This window comes from Berghia stephanieae, chromosome 15 (assembly GCF_034508935.2).
Source record: "Berghia stephanieae isolate SIO BIC M18660-M18661 chromosome 15, UCSD_Bste_1.3, whole genome shotgun sequence".
Taxonomy (NCBI): Eukaryota; Metazoa; Mollusca; class Gastropoda; order Nudibranchia; family Aeolidiidae; genus Berghia; species Berghia stephanieae.
This window is the reverse complement of record NC_088374.1, coordinates 17173225-17191214: the sequence shown is the minus strand read 5'-3', so window position 1 is coordinate 17191214 and position 17990 is coordinate 17173225. Positions and strand designations below refer to the sequence as shown.

Sequence of the window (17990 nt, the reverse complement as noted above, 5' to 3'; positions counted from 1 at the left end):
TAGTCGGGTAGCCGAAAATTGGCAACTGTGTGATCATCAGAGATGCCAACCTAGCCTTTTGAAAACCCATATTTTCAAGACCAAAAACCTGTATTTTAGGACAAAAACCTGTATTTTAGGACAAAAACCTGTATTCACTGCGCCGCGCAGAAATCGATATCAACGCGAACAATAGCAAGGCAAATTATCTCAAGAAATGACAGAAAGACACAAAGAAAGCAAGCTCTTTTGCATGAAAACACTTTTCGTGTTGTGATCGTAATTTCGTGGATTTTTCACTTTCAACCAAATCCCGTATTTTTCATGATAAAACCGTACGCCCGTATTTCGGAAGTAAAACCGTACAGAATGGATTTTTCACTTTCAACCAAATCCCGTATTTTTCATGATAAAACCGTACGCCCGTATTTCGGAAGTAAAACCGTACAGAATACGGGAAACCCGTACTGGTTGGCATCTCTGGATCATCCTGATCATCATTTTTTTTTTTAAAATCTCGACCACTCTCTTCCCACAACCACCACCCATCGATGCCCTACGAACCTGTGTAATGTGGGATACCGTTGGCGTAGATTTCAGTTGCCCCATTGGCCTGCTGGACAGGAAATGATGTCAGAGCCGTTGGTGAAAGCATGGAGGGAGGAGCTCCATTAATGGCAGCTGGGGTAGGGGTGCCTGCTGCAGAAAAAAAAAAAAAAAAAGAGAAAAAAAAGGAGAATATTTAAATATGGTCTATTTTTTTTTTTTTTTAAATTACGCTCATCAGCCAATCCGGACGTGTAGGCATTCCGTGGAGGAATATAGAATAGATAATTCAACACACAGGAAGTCTGATGTCAACAGGAATCACCCATGTCGTCTAAGTGAGCAAATTTAGGGTTATTAATCTGGCCCAAGGAAAGAAAAAAAATTAAGCGCCTGAAGCGGGACTCGAACCTGAGACCTTCCTGATCACAGTTCAATGCCTTAACCACTCGGCCACTTATATAAAAACCATATATTATTATTATTTATCATTAATGGCCATTACTCGTTTTACACCCGAGTATGGTTAGAGAATGTGAGTAAATAGTCTTTTTCAAGGACTCAACTATGCGTCGAGCGAGGCTCAAACCCAGGACCTTCCGATCCACATAGCCACACATACTGTCATTTCCAAATATTTCTGAATAGTCGTTTAGGGCCAGTTTATGTTTTTAAAGGATTTACAGCGATTACAACACATATCAGCGCCAGTAAAAAGGAAGAAAATGAGACAGTAAAAAATCCTCTAATTATAGGTAAAGGTACTCAAAGTAAGACAGAGGGAAATGGTTCAAAATGACAACAGAGTTAGACTCCCCAAGTAGAGTTTTTAAAATTCATTTACACATCTTTAAAAATCATAATTGTGTAAATAATTAATCTGTTGGAAAAATTGTGAATGCTGACACTTAATTTTGGTCTTTTTCTTAAAACCACAGTATGGTAGGTCAAAGGTCAAAGGTGACAGAAGCCCGCCCCATCCAGAAATTGGATTCAATAGTCTGGTGTCACGTCTGCCCGGCAACGGCGGCCATCTTGGTTCTAAACAAAGAAAATCGGTACTGTTTATTCTTCCTGCTGGCTAGAACTTTTCATATGTCTTGTGATCAGAATGTGTAAAAGTCAAAACATGATCAAATTTATGTGTTTTTTTCTCCTCTTGATACGCTTTTATGCTCGCCGGAGAAATATTTCATACGGGCGTCCGCCATTGGGTGTTCCGATAGTTTAGAGCCAATGTTACTAAGTTACCATGCGTCTTTAGGAAGGAAGTGACGTTACGACTATTGAATCCTATTAGAAGTGTGCAATCCTTACCTGATCCAATGGTGGCGGAAGTAGGGGTGATGGCGGTGGACACCAGACCATTGGGGGCTGTTTGTAGACTAGTCAATTGTTGAACCTGAAACGTATGGGGGAAAGGGTGGGGAGGTGGAGGAAGGTGGGGGGGGGGGGGAAAGGAGACAAAGAGACAAATTTGAAAAAAAATTAATATTGAGTCGAGCTGAATTCAGTTGAATTCTAACACAAGCTGTTCTATAAATAGAATAATCAAGACATCAAAAAGCAATGGCATTATAATGAATAACATACGACTAAAGTGACAAACAATGACAAATTCAAGCTCCAGAACACAAAGAGGACCTGTCAAGTGACTTGTACTGCATGAAATGGAAATTTTAGTTTCAGGGTATAATCAACAATTCGACGAGTGAGGGATCCCTGTAACTCCTTGACAAGGGTGTGTGTCAAGGTCACTTGCAAATTGATAGAATGAAGATGACGTCACTCTCGTCTTTGTTATTGGTTTTTGCCATCCGCGTTTATGAGTAATTCTCAGTGAACTGTATTAACCAGACTATAAACGTTCTATGTTACACAGGGTTTTGTGTGTTTGTCCGCTATACTTCCGGGTGGCAATGTTGTGAACTCCTTAGCCAAGTGCATACTATCTATAGTTGAAGCTGCAATACTGAATCGATTAAGGCCCAAACCTGCTTCCTCCCTTGAGCATTTCTACAGCGCAATAAATAGCATGCACTTGGTTAAAATTAAAAAGAAATAAGATTGAGCTTTATATAGCGCAATATCCACTAAATGTGCTCAAAGCGCTTTACAAGGGGTCCCTGGTCAACAGCAAAATTTAACATGGAGGACGGGACATGGCGCTTGTTAAGGCGATATTACAATTTTTCGGACAAAGACAACGCTGTTAACGGCCTGGTACTCATTTTACACCTGAGTACGGTGAGAGAAAGTGAGTAAAGAGCCTTTTTCCAAGGACTCAACTATGCGCCGAGCGCGAGGCTCGAACTCAGGACCTTCTGATCCGAAAGCGAGTGTCATACCACTAGACCACATAGCCGCTAAGAAACTCACAACATTGCCATCCGGAAGTATAATGAACCAACACACAAAACTGTGTGTAACCTTGAACGTTTATAGTCTGGTTAATACAGTTAAGTGAGAATTACTAAAATGCAGATGGCAAAAAACAATAACAAAGACCTGGGTGACGTCAACTTCGAACTATCTATATTCACGAACCATGCTCAAAAAGCATTTTACAAAGGGGGACCTTAGCCTACAGCAACACTTGAAATGTAGGACGAGACATGACGCCTGTTAGGCGATATTACAATTTTTTTTACAAACAAGAGAAAAATTGTACGGGTACAAGTGGGTTACGGCCAAAAAAAAGCCTGAAGTCCATTTCAAACAAATTCAACAATCCTGAAACTTATCGAGGGGGGCATTAACAGATAGCTAGTCGACGAGGGCTGAGAAGAGACTGAGAAGAAAAAGGGACAGCGTGGCTCAGCAGTACGGTCTTTGCTTCGTATCCGAAAGCTACCGAGTTCGATCACCGGCCGCTTTGCTGTGTGGCCTGGAGCAAGTCACCACCTCGCCATAGCTCAATTTGCGGCGCTGCACTGTGGCTGACTCCTGGGAAATTACAGTGTTCCCTTGGAATAGACCCTAGAGACAAATATCCTCTATGGGAGGAATAAAGGGAATTTCATTTTATTTATTTCTATGATAAAATAGGGATGAAAAATAAAGGAACGAATACAAAATACTGACAAATACACATCAACACAGACACAAACATACACACAATCTATACAATAAATAAAACAATCAAAACAACACATTCAGAACACAATACAAAAATGGATGGAACAGATAAAGAGAAATTAAAAAATCTCAGGTCCATTTCCAATCCTGAGAAGATGAGGTGAAAGCATGATCATGCAATTAATAATTGCATTAAGGAATTAATTTTTAGAAAGAAACGACCAATATAATAATAATAATAATAATAATAATAATAATAATAATAATAATAATAATAATAATAATAATAATAATAATAATAATAATAATGTTAAGAATAACAATACCGCAACAGCAACTAGAACGAAAACGGAGATCATAACATAAAATTATTATTTACAACAACAACAACAACGAAAGGTGAATAAAATGCTTATTTCTGCTGGTCCACATCAATACCTGAGTAGACGAGAGCATGGAAACGGGATTGGTGGCCAGGTAGGGACTCTGTGTGGCGGCCATTAGAGCTGCTTGCTGGTTGAGAATTTGCTGAGACTGTTGCAGGCCAGGGTTAGGTTTGGTATAGACGGGCTGTGGGCAAAAGGTGGAGGGAGTGGTGGTGATGATAATTTGATTGGGGGGGGGGGGGGGGGGTATGTGTGTGTGTGTCGAAGAGGAAGATGACGAGGAAGATGATGAGGAGGAAGAGGGAAGAAAAGCAGGAGGAAGAAGAGGAAGAAAAACAGGAGGAAGAAGAGGAAGAAAAACAGGAGGAAGAAGAGGAAGAAAAACAGGAGGAAGAAGAAGAAAAACAGGAGGAAGAAGAAGAAAAACAGGAGGAAGAAGAAGAAAAACAGGAGGAAGAAGAAGAAGAAAAACAGGAGGAAGAAGAGGGAAGAAAAACAAGAGGAAGAAGAGGATGAGGGAAGTAAAACGGGAGGAAGAAGAGGGAAGAAAAACAGGAAGAAGAAAAAGAGAGGAAGAAGAAGAAAAACAGGAAGAAGAGGAAGGAAAAAAGGAGGAAGATGAGGAAGGAAAACAGGAGGAAGAAGAAGAAAACATGAGGAAGAAGAGGGAAGAAAAACAAGAGGAAGAAGAGGATGAGGGAAGAAAGGAAAAACAGGAGAGAAGGAAGAAGAAGAAGAAGAAAAACAGGAGAGAAAGAAAAAAGAGAGAGAGAAAGAAGAAAAAAAGGAAGAAGAGGAAGGAAAAAAGGAGGAAGAAGAGGAAGGAAAACAGGAGGAAGAAGAGGAAGAAAAACAGGAGGAAGAAAGGAGAAAAAGAAGAAAAGAGAAGAACGAGGAAGAAGAAAAACAGAGAGAAGAAGAGAGGAAGAAAAAACAGAAGGAAGAAGAGAGAAGAAAAACAGGAGGAAGAAGAAGAAAAAAAGAGGAAGAAGAGGGAAGAAAAAAAGAAAAGAGGAAGAAGAGGAAGGAGAAGAAAAAAACGAAGGAGGAAGAAGGAAAGAAAGAAAGAGGAAGAAGAAAGAAGAAGAAAAAGAGAGAAGAAAGAAGAAAAAAGGAAGAAGAGGAAGGAAACAGGAGGAAGAAGAGGAAGAAAACAGGAGGAAGAAGAGGAAGAAAGAGAAAAAAGAGGAAGAAAAGGAAGAAGAGGAAGAAAAAACAGAGGAAGAAGAGGAAGAAAAAAGGAAGAAGAAGAGGAAGAGAAGAAAACAGAGAGAGAAGAAGAGAAGGAAAGAAGAAAGAAGAAGAAGAAAAACAGAGGAAGAAGAGGAAGAAAACAGGAGGAAGAAGAAGAAGAAAAACAGGAGGAAGAAGAGAAGAAAGAACAGAGAGAAAAAGACAGAGGAAGAGAAGAAAAACGGAGAGAAAGAGAGAAGAAAAACAGAGGAAGAAAGAAGAGGAGAAGAAGAAAAAGGAGAAGAGAGAAGAAAAAGGAGAAGAAAGAGAAGAAAAAAAGGAGAGAGAAGAAAAAGAGAAAAGAGGAAGGAAAAGAAGAGAAAAGAGAAAAAGAGGAAAGAAGAGAGAAGAAAACAGAGAAAGGAAGAAGAAAAAAAGGAAAAGAAGAAGAAGAAAAAAGGAGGAAAAGAGGAAGAAGAAAAACAGGAAGAAGAAGAAAGAAAAGAGGAAAGAAAGAAAAGAGAAGAGAGAAGAGAAGAAGAGGAGAAAAAAAAGGAGAGAAGAAGAAGAAAAAAGAGGAAGAAGAGAAAAAAGGAAGAAGAAGAGGAAGAAAAAAGAGAAGAAGAAGAAAGAAAAAAGGAAGAAGAGAGGAAAACAGGAGGAAGAAGAAGAAGAAAAAAGGAAGAGAAGAAGAAGGAAAAGAAGAAAAAACAAGGAAGAAGAAGAAAAAAGAGAAGAAGAAGAGAAAAGAAAGAAAAAGGAAGAGAAAAGAAGAAGAAGAAAAAAGGGAGAAGAGAAGAAAGAGGAAGAAAAACAGGAGGAAGAAGAGGAAGAAAAACAGGAGGAAGAAGAAGAAGAAAAACAGGAGGAAGAGGGAAGAAAAACAGGAGGAAGAAGAAGAAAAACAGGTGGAAGAAGAAGAAGAGAAACAGGAGGAAGAAGAAAACGGGAAAAGAAAAACAGGAGGAAGAGAAGAGAAAGGAGGAAAGAAGAAAACAGGAGGAAGAAGAGGGAGAAAAACAGGAGGAAGAAGAGGGAGAATAACAGGAGGAAGAGGGAAGAAAAACAGGAGGAAGAGGGAAGAAAAACAGGAGGAAGAAGAGGGAGAAAAACAGGAGGAAGAGGGAAGAAAAACAGGAGGAAGAAGAGGGAGAAAAACAGGAGGAAGAAGAGGAAGAAAAACAGGAGGAGGAAGGGAGAATAAACAGGAGGAAGAGAGGAGAAAAACAGGAGGAAGAGGGAAGAAAAACAGGAGGAAGAAGAGGAGAAAAAGGAAGAGGGAGAAAAACAGGAGGAGGAGGGAAGAAAAACAGGAGGAAGAAGAGGAGAAAAACAGGAGAAGAGAAGAAAAACAGGAGGAAGAGGGAAGAAAAACAGGAGGAAGAGAGGAAGAAAAAAAGGAGGAAGGGAAGAAAAAAGAGAAGAGAAAAACAGGAGGAAGAGAGGAAGAAAAACAGGAGGAAGAGGGAAAGAAAAAAAAACAGGAGGAAGGAGGGAAGAAAAACAGGAGGAAGAGGGAAGAAAAACAGGAGGAAGAGGGAAGAAAAACAGGAGGAGGGAGAAGAAAAACAGGAGGAAGAGAAAAAAACAGGAGGAAGAGGGAGAGAAAAACAGGAGAGAGGGAGAAAAACAGGAGAAGAGGAAAAAAACAGGAGGAAGAGGGAAGAAAAACAGGAGGAGAGGAAAAAACAGGGAGGAAGAACAGGGAAGAAAAAACAGGAGGAAGAGGGAAGAAAAACAGGAGGAAGAGGGAGAAAAACAGGAGGAAGAGGGAGGAAAAAGAAAAAACAGGAGGAAGAAGAGGGAAAAAAAACAGGAGGAAGAAGAAGAAAAACAGGAGGAAGAGGAAGAAAAACAAAAAAAGAAGAGGAAGAAAAACAGAAAAAAGAAGAGGAAGAAAAACAGATGACAAGGAGGAAGATGATGAAAAAGAAGAATATCTGAAAATGGCAAAATGACAAAGAGGAATATGAAGATGATGAAAAGGATGAAGAGGAAAATGACAAAGCAGAAGATGTTGATGATGAAGAAGATGACGAAATCATCGAAGAAGAAGGCAACAAAGAGGATGACGAAGACGAAGAAGGTGAAAAAGTCAATGACGATGAAGAAGGTGAAGAACATGATGAATACAACGACAATGACAAAGAAGAAGAAGAAGAAGAGGAAGACAATAATGAGCGATTGAGGAATGAATGAATGAATGGATGGAGGTTATAAATAGCCACATACCAAACTCAAAAGTGTTAAATAAGGAAAACAGATTATCCAAAAAATAACAACTAACACAGTGAGAATGAATAAAAGTGTGAGAAAGAAAAAAAACTTGAACAGTTTAAGCTGTTCCACACCCCCCCCCCTCCACCCCCCCCCCCTCCACCCCCATGACATGGTTGAGTAAATGACAGACAAGACAACACATTACGTTGATGGTTAGGTTTGTCGTTCGTTTCCCAAGTGCTTGTGAGAGTGTACGTTAAAAAAAAACCAAACAAACTCGTCGTGGAAAATAAGGTGAAGTCTCCGAGCAGGGTTATTTAACCCTGTCCTTACCAACCATAGAAAAATCATCACGTTTCTTACGATAGGATTTCAATACAACATGACAGACCTACCAAAGGGATCGAACAACACTGTCTAAATCAAACTTTCCTAATTCCAAACTTTTTTAAAAACGTCACAGACTATGGGTGACGTCGTCCAATCAAGGGACGCTACTCTTCCGCTAATCTCATTCCCTATGATAGGATTCAACAGTCTGATGTCACGTCACGTCACGTCCGCCCAGCAACGAGCAGCTTGGTTCTAAACAAAGAAAATCGGTATTTTGTATTCTTCATGCTTTCTAGAACTTTTTCACACGACATGTGATCAGAATGTGTAAAATTCTAAACATGATCGGATTTATGATGGGTTTTTTTTTTCTCCTCTGGATACACTTTTATGCTCGTACGAGAAATATTTCATAAGGGCGTCCGCCATCGTTCCGATAGTTTAGAACCAGTTTACTAAGTTACTATGCGTCATTACGAGGGAAGTGACGTCACGAATGTTGAAGCCTATGCCGATTTCTCTTGTACATCACAAAATCTAAAGAAATGCTTTGACTACAGCTATAAATACTAAACACTGTGTTGTAGACATCATTTTGCTGAACAACATTCTGTATAGAATGCACTTGTTACTTTTTTTTTTTTTAATTTTATTTGTTCGAGTAAGAAAAGTCTATTTTTTTTTTTTGTTAAGTGGGTGGGTGTAAATTTTCGGGGGGGGGGGGGGGGATTTTTTTTTTAATGACTTGTAAGGAGAGAGTTAATGATAAACATGAGAAGAAAAAAAAAAAAGGTGAGTGATGATTAAAAGATAGATAAAACCAAAAACAACAATAAACCAACAATGACATATTTAGTATTAATATGAGATTTACAACGTCAACCAACCACACATCACACACTAGAAGACATAATATCAAAATATGTATATTAAAAATAAAAAAATATATAAATATAAACAAATCGATTCACACACACGCACACACACAAACACACACGCGCGCGCGCGAACACACTGGACATATAGATAATGTGCAACAAATTGTGAAAGGTAGGGAGAAAAAAAAAAAACAACAAAAACAAAAAAACAAAGGAAAAAAACGAGAAAAAAAAACACCAACTCTCCCCCCCCCCTTCCCCCTCAAAATAAAAAACACACAAAAAATAATTAAAAAGCATTGTGACCGATAACAGTGAGGTGTTTTTTGTTACTATTATATCATATTCAATTCTATTTTATTTTAACAATCTATTTTTTAATTTTTTTTTGAAAACTGATCAAGCTATTGCTATTCCAAAGAGAGACAACTCTATAGTCGAAATGTCGCTGATTTTGTTTTTAATGGTTTAATGATCAATAATTTGCTTGTATCAGCCTAGACGATTTTTTTTAAAAATTGCTCACTACATCAATTTGGGCTATTAAAGTTGATTCTCTTGTTCATTCAAGAGCAGTTAAAAAATATAGGCTACAAAATAATCGATGCAATATATTCAAATAATAATAATAATAGTAATAATAATAATAATAATAATAATAATAAAAATAATAATAATAATAATAATAATAATAATAATAATAATAATAATAATAATAACAATAACAATAATAATAATAATAACAATAACAATAACTATAATAATAATAATAATAATAATAATAATAATAATAATAATAATAATAATAATAATAATAATAATAATAATAATAATAATAATAATAATAATAATAATTTATTTTTTTTAAAAATCGCTAGGCCTAAAAGAGCGTGGATTAAAATTGTACAAAGTTTCTGAACTTTTTTTCAAATTCATCATTTGTAAAACAATAAGACAGGCTTGTTTCAACCGATTATAAATAATTATTCTTGACACAAAACAAAACCATAGATACCATCATATTGGAATCGGAACGCATTCCCTACGAAATTTTACAATACTCTTAATTCTGTCTGGGGTTTTCATTTATCTATTTACTTTTTGGTTGTTTGTAGTTATATTTTTTTTGGGGGGGGGGGAAGAGAGGGAGGGAGAGAGAGAGAGAGAGAGAAAAGAAAGAAAGAGAGAGAGGGAGAGGGGAGAGGGAAAGAAGAAGAAGGAGAGAGAGAAAGAAGAGAGGAGAGAAGAGAGAGAGAAGAGAAGAAAAAAGAAAGAGAGAAAGGAGAAAAGAAAGAAGAGAGAGAAAAAGAGAGAGAGAGAAAAAGAGAGAGAAAGAGAGAGAAGAGAGATGAAAGAGAGAAAGAGAGAAAGAGAGAGAGAGAGAAGAGGAAAGAGAAGAGAAAAGAGAGGAGAGAGAGAGAGAGAGAGAGAGAGAGAGAGGAGAGAGAGAAGAGAGAGAGAGAGAGAGAAAAGACCCATTTTAATGGGGGGGGGGGGGGGGGGGTTAATGTACCAAAAAGATCCCGTGTTTTAATCATAAAAACGACAACCCATCCAAATGTTGAAAAAAAAATGGAGGTGGGGCGGGAAAGATAATAATAATAATAATAATAATAATAATAATAATAATAATAATAATAATAATAATAATAATAATAATAATAATAATAATAATAATAATAATAATAATATAAGCATTTTCACGTTAGACATAAAGATGGGCGGAGCAAGCAGCCTCATGTCAAGTCCGTGGGCGGAGCTTATTATTAACTCATGCCCAATATACATATAATAAATGCTACCAATCAAATCAAAGTCATGCAAGAACTGTTTTTCATTCACTCATTTTATCTAACAATCTTTTAATTAAAATCATATCCCTCCTTTTTGAGAGACCCTACCTGCGGCGCCAGAGTTTCGTATGAGCCAACACGTGCCAGTTCGTAAGGGGTCTCAACCTGGAGAGAGAGAAAGAAGGAGAGAGAATGTATAAAACCCGCGAACCCCAAGACAACGTTTCAGGGATGGGGAGGATGGAGGAATTAACGGGGTGATTGGAGGATGGAGAGGAATTTTGGACGTTAGGGGAAAGAGGAATGGGAAGACATTAGGATGGAGGAATTGGGAGGTTAGCGGATGGGGGAATGGGAAGACTAGAGGATGGAGTGGAGGAATTGGGAGGTTAGACGAAGGAGGACTGAAGACGATTAGAGGAAGGAGGAATTGGAATGGTTAGAGAATGGAGGAATGGAGAATGTGAAAAGTTAGAGGGATTGGGGAACTGGGAGATTTTGAGGATGGGAGGAATTGGGACGGTTAGAGGATGGAGGAATGGAGAATGTGAAAGGTTAGAGGGATGGGGGAAGGGGGTTAGTGGAGATGGTTAGAGGATGGAGGAATGGAGAATGTGAAAGGTTAGAGGGATGGGGGGGGGGGGGGAGGGGGTTGGTGGAGACTGTTAGAGGATGGAGGAATGGATGGAAGAGAAATGACGGACGAAATCAAAAGGTGCAAGAAATAGTTTTCTGTTGTTTTTTTTTATTATAAAGACAGCATGCATTTATTTAAAAGAAAACAATTGTAAGAAGGAAAGGGAAAATACAGTAGAGAAAGTTTATGTTTAAAAATTAAATAACAGGAAAGGGGGTGGTGAGGGGGGAGGAGAAGAGAGAAGAGGGGAGAAAGACACGGGGGGGGGGGGGGGGGGGACGTATCATTTTACTTTTTTGTTGGTAATACGTGTACTTGTTTGGTTAAGTTATAGCTTCCGACTAAAGATAATCATTGTTACTTTTAAATATATATATATATATTTTTCTCGGAGTTTACAAGACTGATAAAGAAACAGACAGGCAGACGACATACTTGTAGACAGATAGAAAGGGGCGTTGAGAAAAAAAAAGAGAAATTGAGAAAAAGGAGGGGGAGGGAGAGAGAGAGAGAGAGAGAGAGAGAGAGAGAGAGGGGGGGGGGGGAGGAGGAGAGAGAGAGGGGGGGGGAGAAGGAGATACAGATGAGAGAGGAAGAGAGAGACAGTAAGAAAGAGAAACGCACACACAGAGAGAGAGAGAGGAGAGAGAGAGAGGAGAGAGGGGAGAGAGAGAGGAGGGGGAGAGGAGAGAGAGAGAGAGAGAGAGAGAGAGAGAGGGGGGGAGAGGAGATACAGATGAGAGAGGAAGAGAGAGACAGTAAAAAAGAGAAACACACACACACACACAGAGAGAGAGAGAGAGAGAGAGAGAGAGAGAGAGAGAGAAAGAGAGAGAAAGAGAGAGAAAGAAAAATAGAAAACGCATCGTTATTTATTCACTCTTTGTCATTTGAAGCGCAATTAAATTCTTACCAAAACTCTTCAACAATTTTACCAGTAATTGCACTGGGATAAAGAGACAAAAAATCAATGTGTCACTCATTAATCCGACATGATGCCCCCCCCCTCCCCCCCCCCCCCCCCCCCTTCCTCAAACCTCATCCTATTTTTTCTTTGCAGTGCATTCCCCCCGTCCCATCTCCGACTCATCCCCAGCTCATCACAACAGATTTCCTCCCCTTTAAATGTCACACTGAGAACCGTCTTAAGGCAAGGGAGATCATTCTAATTGTTTCTCGATAAAATACCAATTATAGTCTATATAGGAATAAGAAGAGTTGTTTTTTAACACACACACGCACACACACACACAAACAAACACACGCACGTGCACATACACACACGCACACACACATTTATCTTTCTCCTCCTCTCTTACAACACACACACATACGCACAAATTTATCTTTCTCACTCTTTCTTTCTTACAACACACACTCATACACACAAATTTATCTTTCTCACCCTCTCTTTCTTACAAAACACACACACACACACACACAAACACAATCGTGAGTAGGTACATGGCTTCTCCTTCTTCTTCTTCTTTGTCTAGATTACTAACTGTACAAAGAAAAAAAGATAAAGCAATTATATATATCTGGTGTAATCCACTTCCCCCTATTGAGTGTACGTACCGATAAATCAACGCCAAGATTTGTTTTGTCATCATGCATGCACGCTGTGTTGTCAATTTGGTATCATTTATCTATTATTATGTAGCATTATTATTAGTAGTATTATTATTATTCTTACTGTCATCGATATGATAAGAGATAACCACGACTAAACTCTGTGCAATTAAATTATTCTTCGCTGTATCTTTTTAATTTTCCACGTCTCGTCTCGCTCTCTCTCTCTCTCTCTCTCTCTCTCTCTCTCTCTCTCTCTCTCTCTCTCTCTCTCTCTCTCTCTCTCTCTCTCTCTCTCTCTCTCTATCTTTAGCTTTTACCACTTGTTCTCTATTTTTTCTTAATCTTAACTCACCCATCAATCCATTTATCCACGCATGCTGATCTTTTCCTTGCATTGCACTTTGTGCTTTGTCCACACACACCCATACACACACACACACACAAGAGAGAGAGAGAGAGAGAGAGAGGGGGGGGGGGAAGGGAGAGAGGATAGAGGGGGGGGGGGAGGAGGAGAGGATAGAGAGGAGAGCAGGATAGAGAGGGGAGAAAGAGGAGAGTTTAGAAAGAGGGAGAGAGGAGAGAGGGGGGGGGAGGGAGAGGAGAGAGGGATAGAGAGAGAGAGAGAGAGAGAGAGAGAGATAAAAGAGATATGAAACCATACCAGCAGCGCCGATTATTCCCCCTTCCCCATCAAACAACAGTCAACTCCTATTAATCATCTGTTTCATTTCCAGTCTGGACTCCATGACATAAGCGGTCGATCTACCCCCCCCCCCCCCCCCCCCCCCCCCCCCCCCCCCCCCCCCCCCCCCCCCCCCCCCCCCCCTAACCCCCACCCCCCCCCCCCCCCCCTCTTTTTTGTTATATTATCATTACTTATCCCTACACCACCCCACCCCACCATACTCCGGGTAATTTCATATGATATCCACACCAAAGGTCAAAGGTAACCCGGGTGTCTATCGATCTGACTGACGACTACGATCACAGCCCCACCTACAGGGGTATGGAGTTGGATTGGAGGATTTGGGGGGGGGGGGGGGGGGGGGGGGAAGATATCCTTAGTTTTAGGGGAAATGGTGGATTGGGCGGGGGGGGGGGGGGATGAGACACTACAACTGACTAAGAACTATTGATGCCTATTTCACTCAAGGTTCTCCAAATCTTTTCTTTCCAAATCAGACAGACTCCTCTCTCTCTCTCTCTCTCTCTCTCTCTCTCTCTCTCTCTCTCTCTCTCCCTCTCCCTCTCTCCCTCCCTACCTGGCCAAATTCTTCCTAAGTCATTTCTCAAAATACTATAGATTTTCTCTCCAAATTCCAAAAAAATTCAGACAACCACCCCATCCCCATCTCCTCACTTCCCTTCGCCATCCATCCACCCACCACCCACCCACCCCACACACACAGATTCTTGATAGGATAATTCTCACCAGTCCCTTGCCATTATCCCGTCCGATTACAACATTATCAATGATTACAACCCACCCATATTATCCGTGTCTCTGTCCATCGAATACCCAAACCCTCATACAAGTCTATTTATACATTTTTTTTTAGTTCTGGACATCTATTAATCTGTCCATCTTTAATATCTGACCTATGGATAGATGGATGGATGGATAGATAAATAGATCGGTTGATCGATTGACAGATAGATAGATATATCGGTAGATAGATAGACAGATAGATATAGATAGTTAGATAGATAGATAGATATATCGGTAGATAGATAGACAGATAGATAGGCAGATAGATAGATAGATAGATAGGCAGATAGATAGATAGATAGATAGGCAGATAGATAGATAGATAGATAGATAGATAGATAGATAGATAGATAGATAGATAGATAGATAGATAGATAGATAGATTCTATATCAACCCATCCACCAATACAACTCTACTCACCCCCCCCCCCCCCCCCCCTCTCTGACCACTCACCACCTCCCCTCTCCAATGTGTCTCCCCATCTCCACTCTATTTCAACTCCAAAAATCGACAGTCCTATACTACAATTCTCTCTCTCATCCCTCCTCCTCCTCCTCTATCCCTCCCCCCCCCCCTTTTTCTACCCCTTCCTTCCGGCCACACAAACCCATTAGCGACTCTTGTCGTCCACTTTTCCCCTCTAGCACGGCGACAGAATGGGCTAAGAATGGAAACACGCTGGTGTTAGTTATATTGGTGGTGGTGGTCGGTGCTTGTTGGTGATGATGATGGTGATGATGATATGGATGGTGATGATGATGGTGGTGTTCATATGATGATGGTGGTGGTAATGATGATGGTGGTGATGGTGGTGGTGATGATGATGATGATGATGGTGATGATGATGATGATGGTAATGATGGTGGTAATGATGGTGGTGATGATGGTGATGATGATGATGATGCTGCTGATGGTGATGATGATGGTGATGATGATGACGACGACAAATGTGATCATAATATATGATTGTATTGCTATTCTCTCTCAAATACACACACACACTGCTCTCTCTCTCTCTCTCTCTCTCTCTCTCTCTCTCTCTCTCTCTCTCTCTCTCTCTATCTCTCTCTCTCTCTACCCCCCCCCCTCCTTCCTTCTTTATCTTTATGTTCTTATTCTGCCCTACGTCTTTTATCTTATGCTTCAAATCCGTTTTAAAGAAAATTTGGGGAGGAATTGAAAAGGTATACGTTTTTGCTTTCTAAAATTTATTTCAAGGAAGGGGGGGGGGGGTTAAAAAAAAAAACAGCGGAAAGATCCACAGAAATATTTAATTAAAGCAAAATCTAACAACAACAGCTCTGGTGTTTGTCTAAAAGGCCATTTAATTTGTGAGGGTGTGAGGGAGAATGGTGTGTGTAGACAAAACATTCAAAAGGGGGTGGATGTGTGGGGGGGGGGGGGGTGGATGAAATGTGAATTTTTAAAAAACATCGAGGGGGTAAAAACAAAAACAAAAACCTATAACATACAAATATAGTATTGATAATAATAATCATCATAATTATAACAAACAAAAAAACAAAAACAAACAAAAACAACAAAAAGCTAAAGTCAACAACCACTACTGATCTGTCGGTCAAATAATATTAATATTAACATTCAACAATTGTCTTGTCTTGTATTAACGGTGGTTGACTGTAATCTAAATATTTAAAAAAATCAGTGGCGGGTCTTGTCTGAAAAATCTCGGTTGCCGGCCGCGCCCCGCCCCACCGCACCGCTAATGTCCTGTAGACCTGACACAGTTCAACACTTGAATTTAAAGAACAGAATAAGATGAGAAACAATTTTATGAAAACTAAATCAGTTTATCTGACCATTTCAAGAACTAGAATATGATAAGAAACAATTTTATGAAAACTCAATTCAGTTTATTGTTTGTTTGTTTTAAGGGTTTTACGGCGCTTGCAACACATTTAGTTTATATGAGCGCCAGTAAAAAGGAAGAAAATGGGATAGTAAAAAGTTCTAGAATTACAATTGAAGCATCCAAGAGAAAGTAAGACATAGGGGAACTGGGAACAAATAGGGATCAGATGTAGATTCCAAGAGCATATCACCAATGTACTTAGTTTGAGATCACCTATAAGTCTCATCCGGACACAAGAACACAATCCAACAAAGAGGAACACACTCAAATGCTTACATTTTACATTAAAAATAACAAATATACTAATACATAATAGAGAGATGATTTACAAGGAAAAAAATATCATCTCCCAAATGCATTTGACTGTTTCCCTCCCAGCCAGGACTCCGACCAGGGCCAGGAAAAAAACTAAGTAATTCATTCCAAGACAAAGACAGAAAGCATGTTGGAAAACAGATATAAGGGGATAGAAGACACAGTGTGTACCTCCCTGCCCGCTATGGGAGGTCAGGATCCCCACCCAGAAATTCAGTTTATCTGACCATTTCAAGAACTAGAATATGATAAGAAACAATTTTATGAAAACTAAATTAGTTTATCTGACCATTTCAAGAACTAGAATATGATAAGAAACAATTTTATGAAAACTCAACCATTTCAAGAACTAGAATATGATAAGAAACAATTTTATGAAAACTAAATCAGTTTATCTGACCATTTCAAGAACTAGAATATGATAAGAAACAATTTTATGAAAACTCAAATTAGTTTATCTGACCAAACTATACAATCAGAGATATTATGTAGATGGGTTAATCAAACCTTTGTCAAATTTTCTGTAATAAATCGTAAAGTTGCCAGGTATGTTTTTTATAAGACCAACTTCGAAAAATCAGACTAGACCGCCATTTTCTTTTTAAATTAAAAAAAAGCATAAACAACAACCTTTTAAAGAACATTAAACGAAGGATAATTAAAGAAGCATGATTTTATTTAAAATACTTGATACATTAAAAAAAAATATCAAAAAAAGAAACAGTAGAAAACAAAAATACATATAATATTCGATCATAAAATGCATTGCCAATTTATTTATTTTTTCTCGATTTTGGCCAGTTCTGCGTCAAAACACTTTAAAAAGAAAGGCGATTAGAGATTTTAAAAAATAATAATAATAAAAGATAAAATATAAGTATCTACTCTTTCAAAATAATCACTGATAATAATTTGACATAGGCGAGGGACCGAGAAAATTATTGTTGTTGTTTTCAGTGGTTTTGTAAAAAAATGTTGTTGTTGTCAGTGGTTTTGTAAAAAAATGTTGTTGTTGTTGTTGTCAGTGGTTTTGTAAAAATTTGTTGGTATTTTTTTCTTCTTCTTCTTCTTTTCTGAATTTTAAATCTTTAGTTGTTTAAAATAAATTTCAATGTTTTTCCGTCTTTAGATAATAAGTCAAGAAACGTTATAAATTGGCAACACAATGAATACAGAAGAAAGAAAGAAAAAACAACCCGATCATCTACAATGTCAACAACAATTTCAAACCATCAATTAAAACATTCAACAAAGCAATAAATATTATTATTCTAACAAACAAATCCAGGCCTGTCAACTCCTATTAAAAAAAAAAACTCGCAAAAAAAGTCGGCTCCAACACCAGCAAAACATGGAAGATTGTTTGTTAACGGGAGCCGATCTACTCGTATATTTAGGTTTTGGTCCAATCAAGACGTCATCTATCTATCACGTGACTTCTTGGGTATCCACCGATTGGATAGTTACACAAATAAATATGTAACTACGTACTACGATGCTTTTGTTTATGATAGTTGTTTGTAAACACACCCATGAGCCAAAGCTGAACGAAATGACCTATAAATAGGACGAAGTTGACGTCATTCGGTTCTTTGGTTTTTTTGTTTTTTGTTTTTTTTTTGCCATTCATGTTTATGAGTAAATTTATGTAGTTTGGTTTTTTTAAAAAATAAATCAAACTTTCATTCTCAATCAATTTTTAATGACTTGGAGA

The 17990-nt window shown here is 38.6% G+C and overlaps 2 protein-coding genes across 3 annotated transcripts in view; one reads left to right on the top strand and one right to left on the bottom strand.

The window, feature by feature from the left end:
• LOC144960807 (CUGBP Elav-like family member 3-B) overlaps positions 1 to 17990 on the bottom strand; it is a 354925-nt gene that overhangs the window by 20303 nt on the left and 316632 nt on the right. For both annotated transcript variants that reach the window (XM_078894148.1, XM_078894149.1), the window contains 4 exons: positions 10495 to 10551; positions 4042 to 4173; positions 1843 to 1927; positions 544 to 678 (listed from right to left, as the gene is read on the bottom strand). In XM_078894148.1, the coding sequence (XP_078750274.1) occupies positions 544 to 678; positions 1843 to 1927; positions 4042 to 4173; positions 10495 to 10551 (409 nt within the window). The remainder of the gene's footprint in view (positions 1 to 543; positions 679 to 1842; positions 1928 to 4041; positions 4174 to 10494; positions 10552 to 17990) is intronic.
• Positions 4263 to 5128, top strand: LOC144960725 (uncharacterized; the record flags this gene model as incomplete). The annotated part of the gene is made up of 3 exons (XM_078894016.1): positions 4263 to 4488; positions 4521 to 4654; positions 5051 to 5128. Coding segments are annotated over exons 1-3 (438 nt in total), but the record flags the coding sequence as incomplete, so codon positions are not given.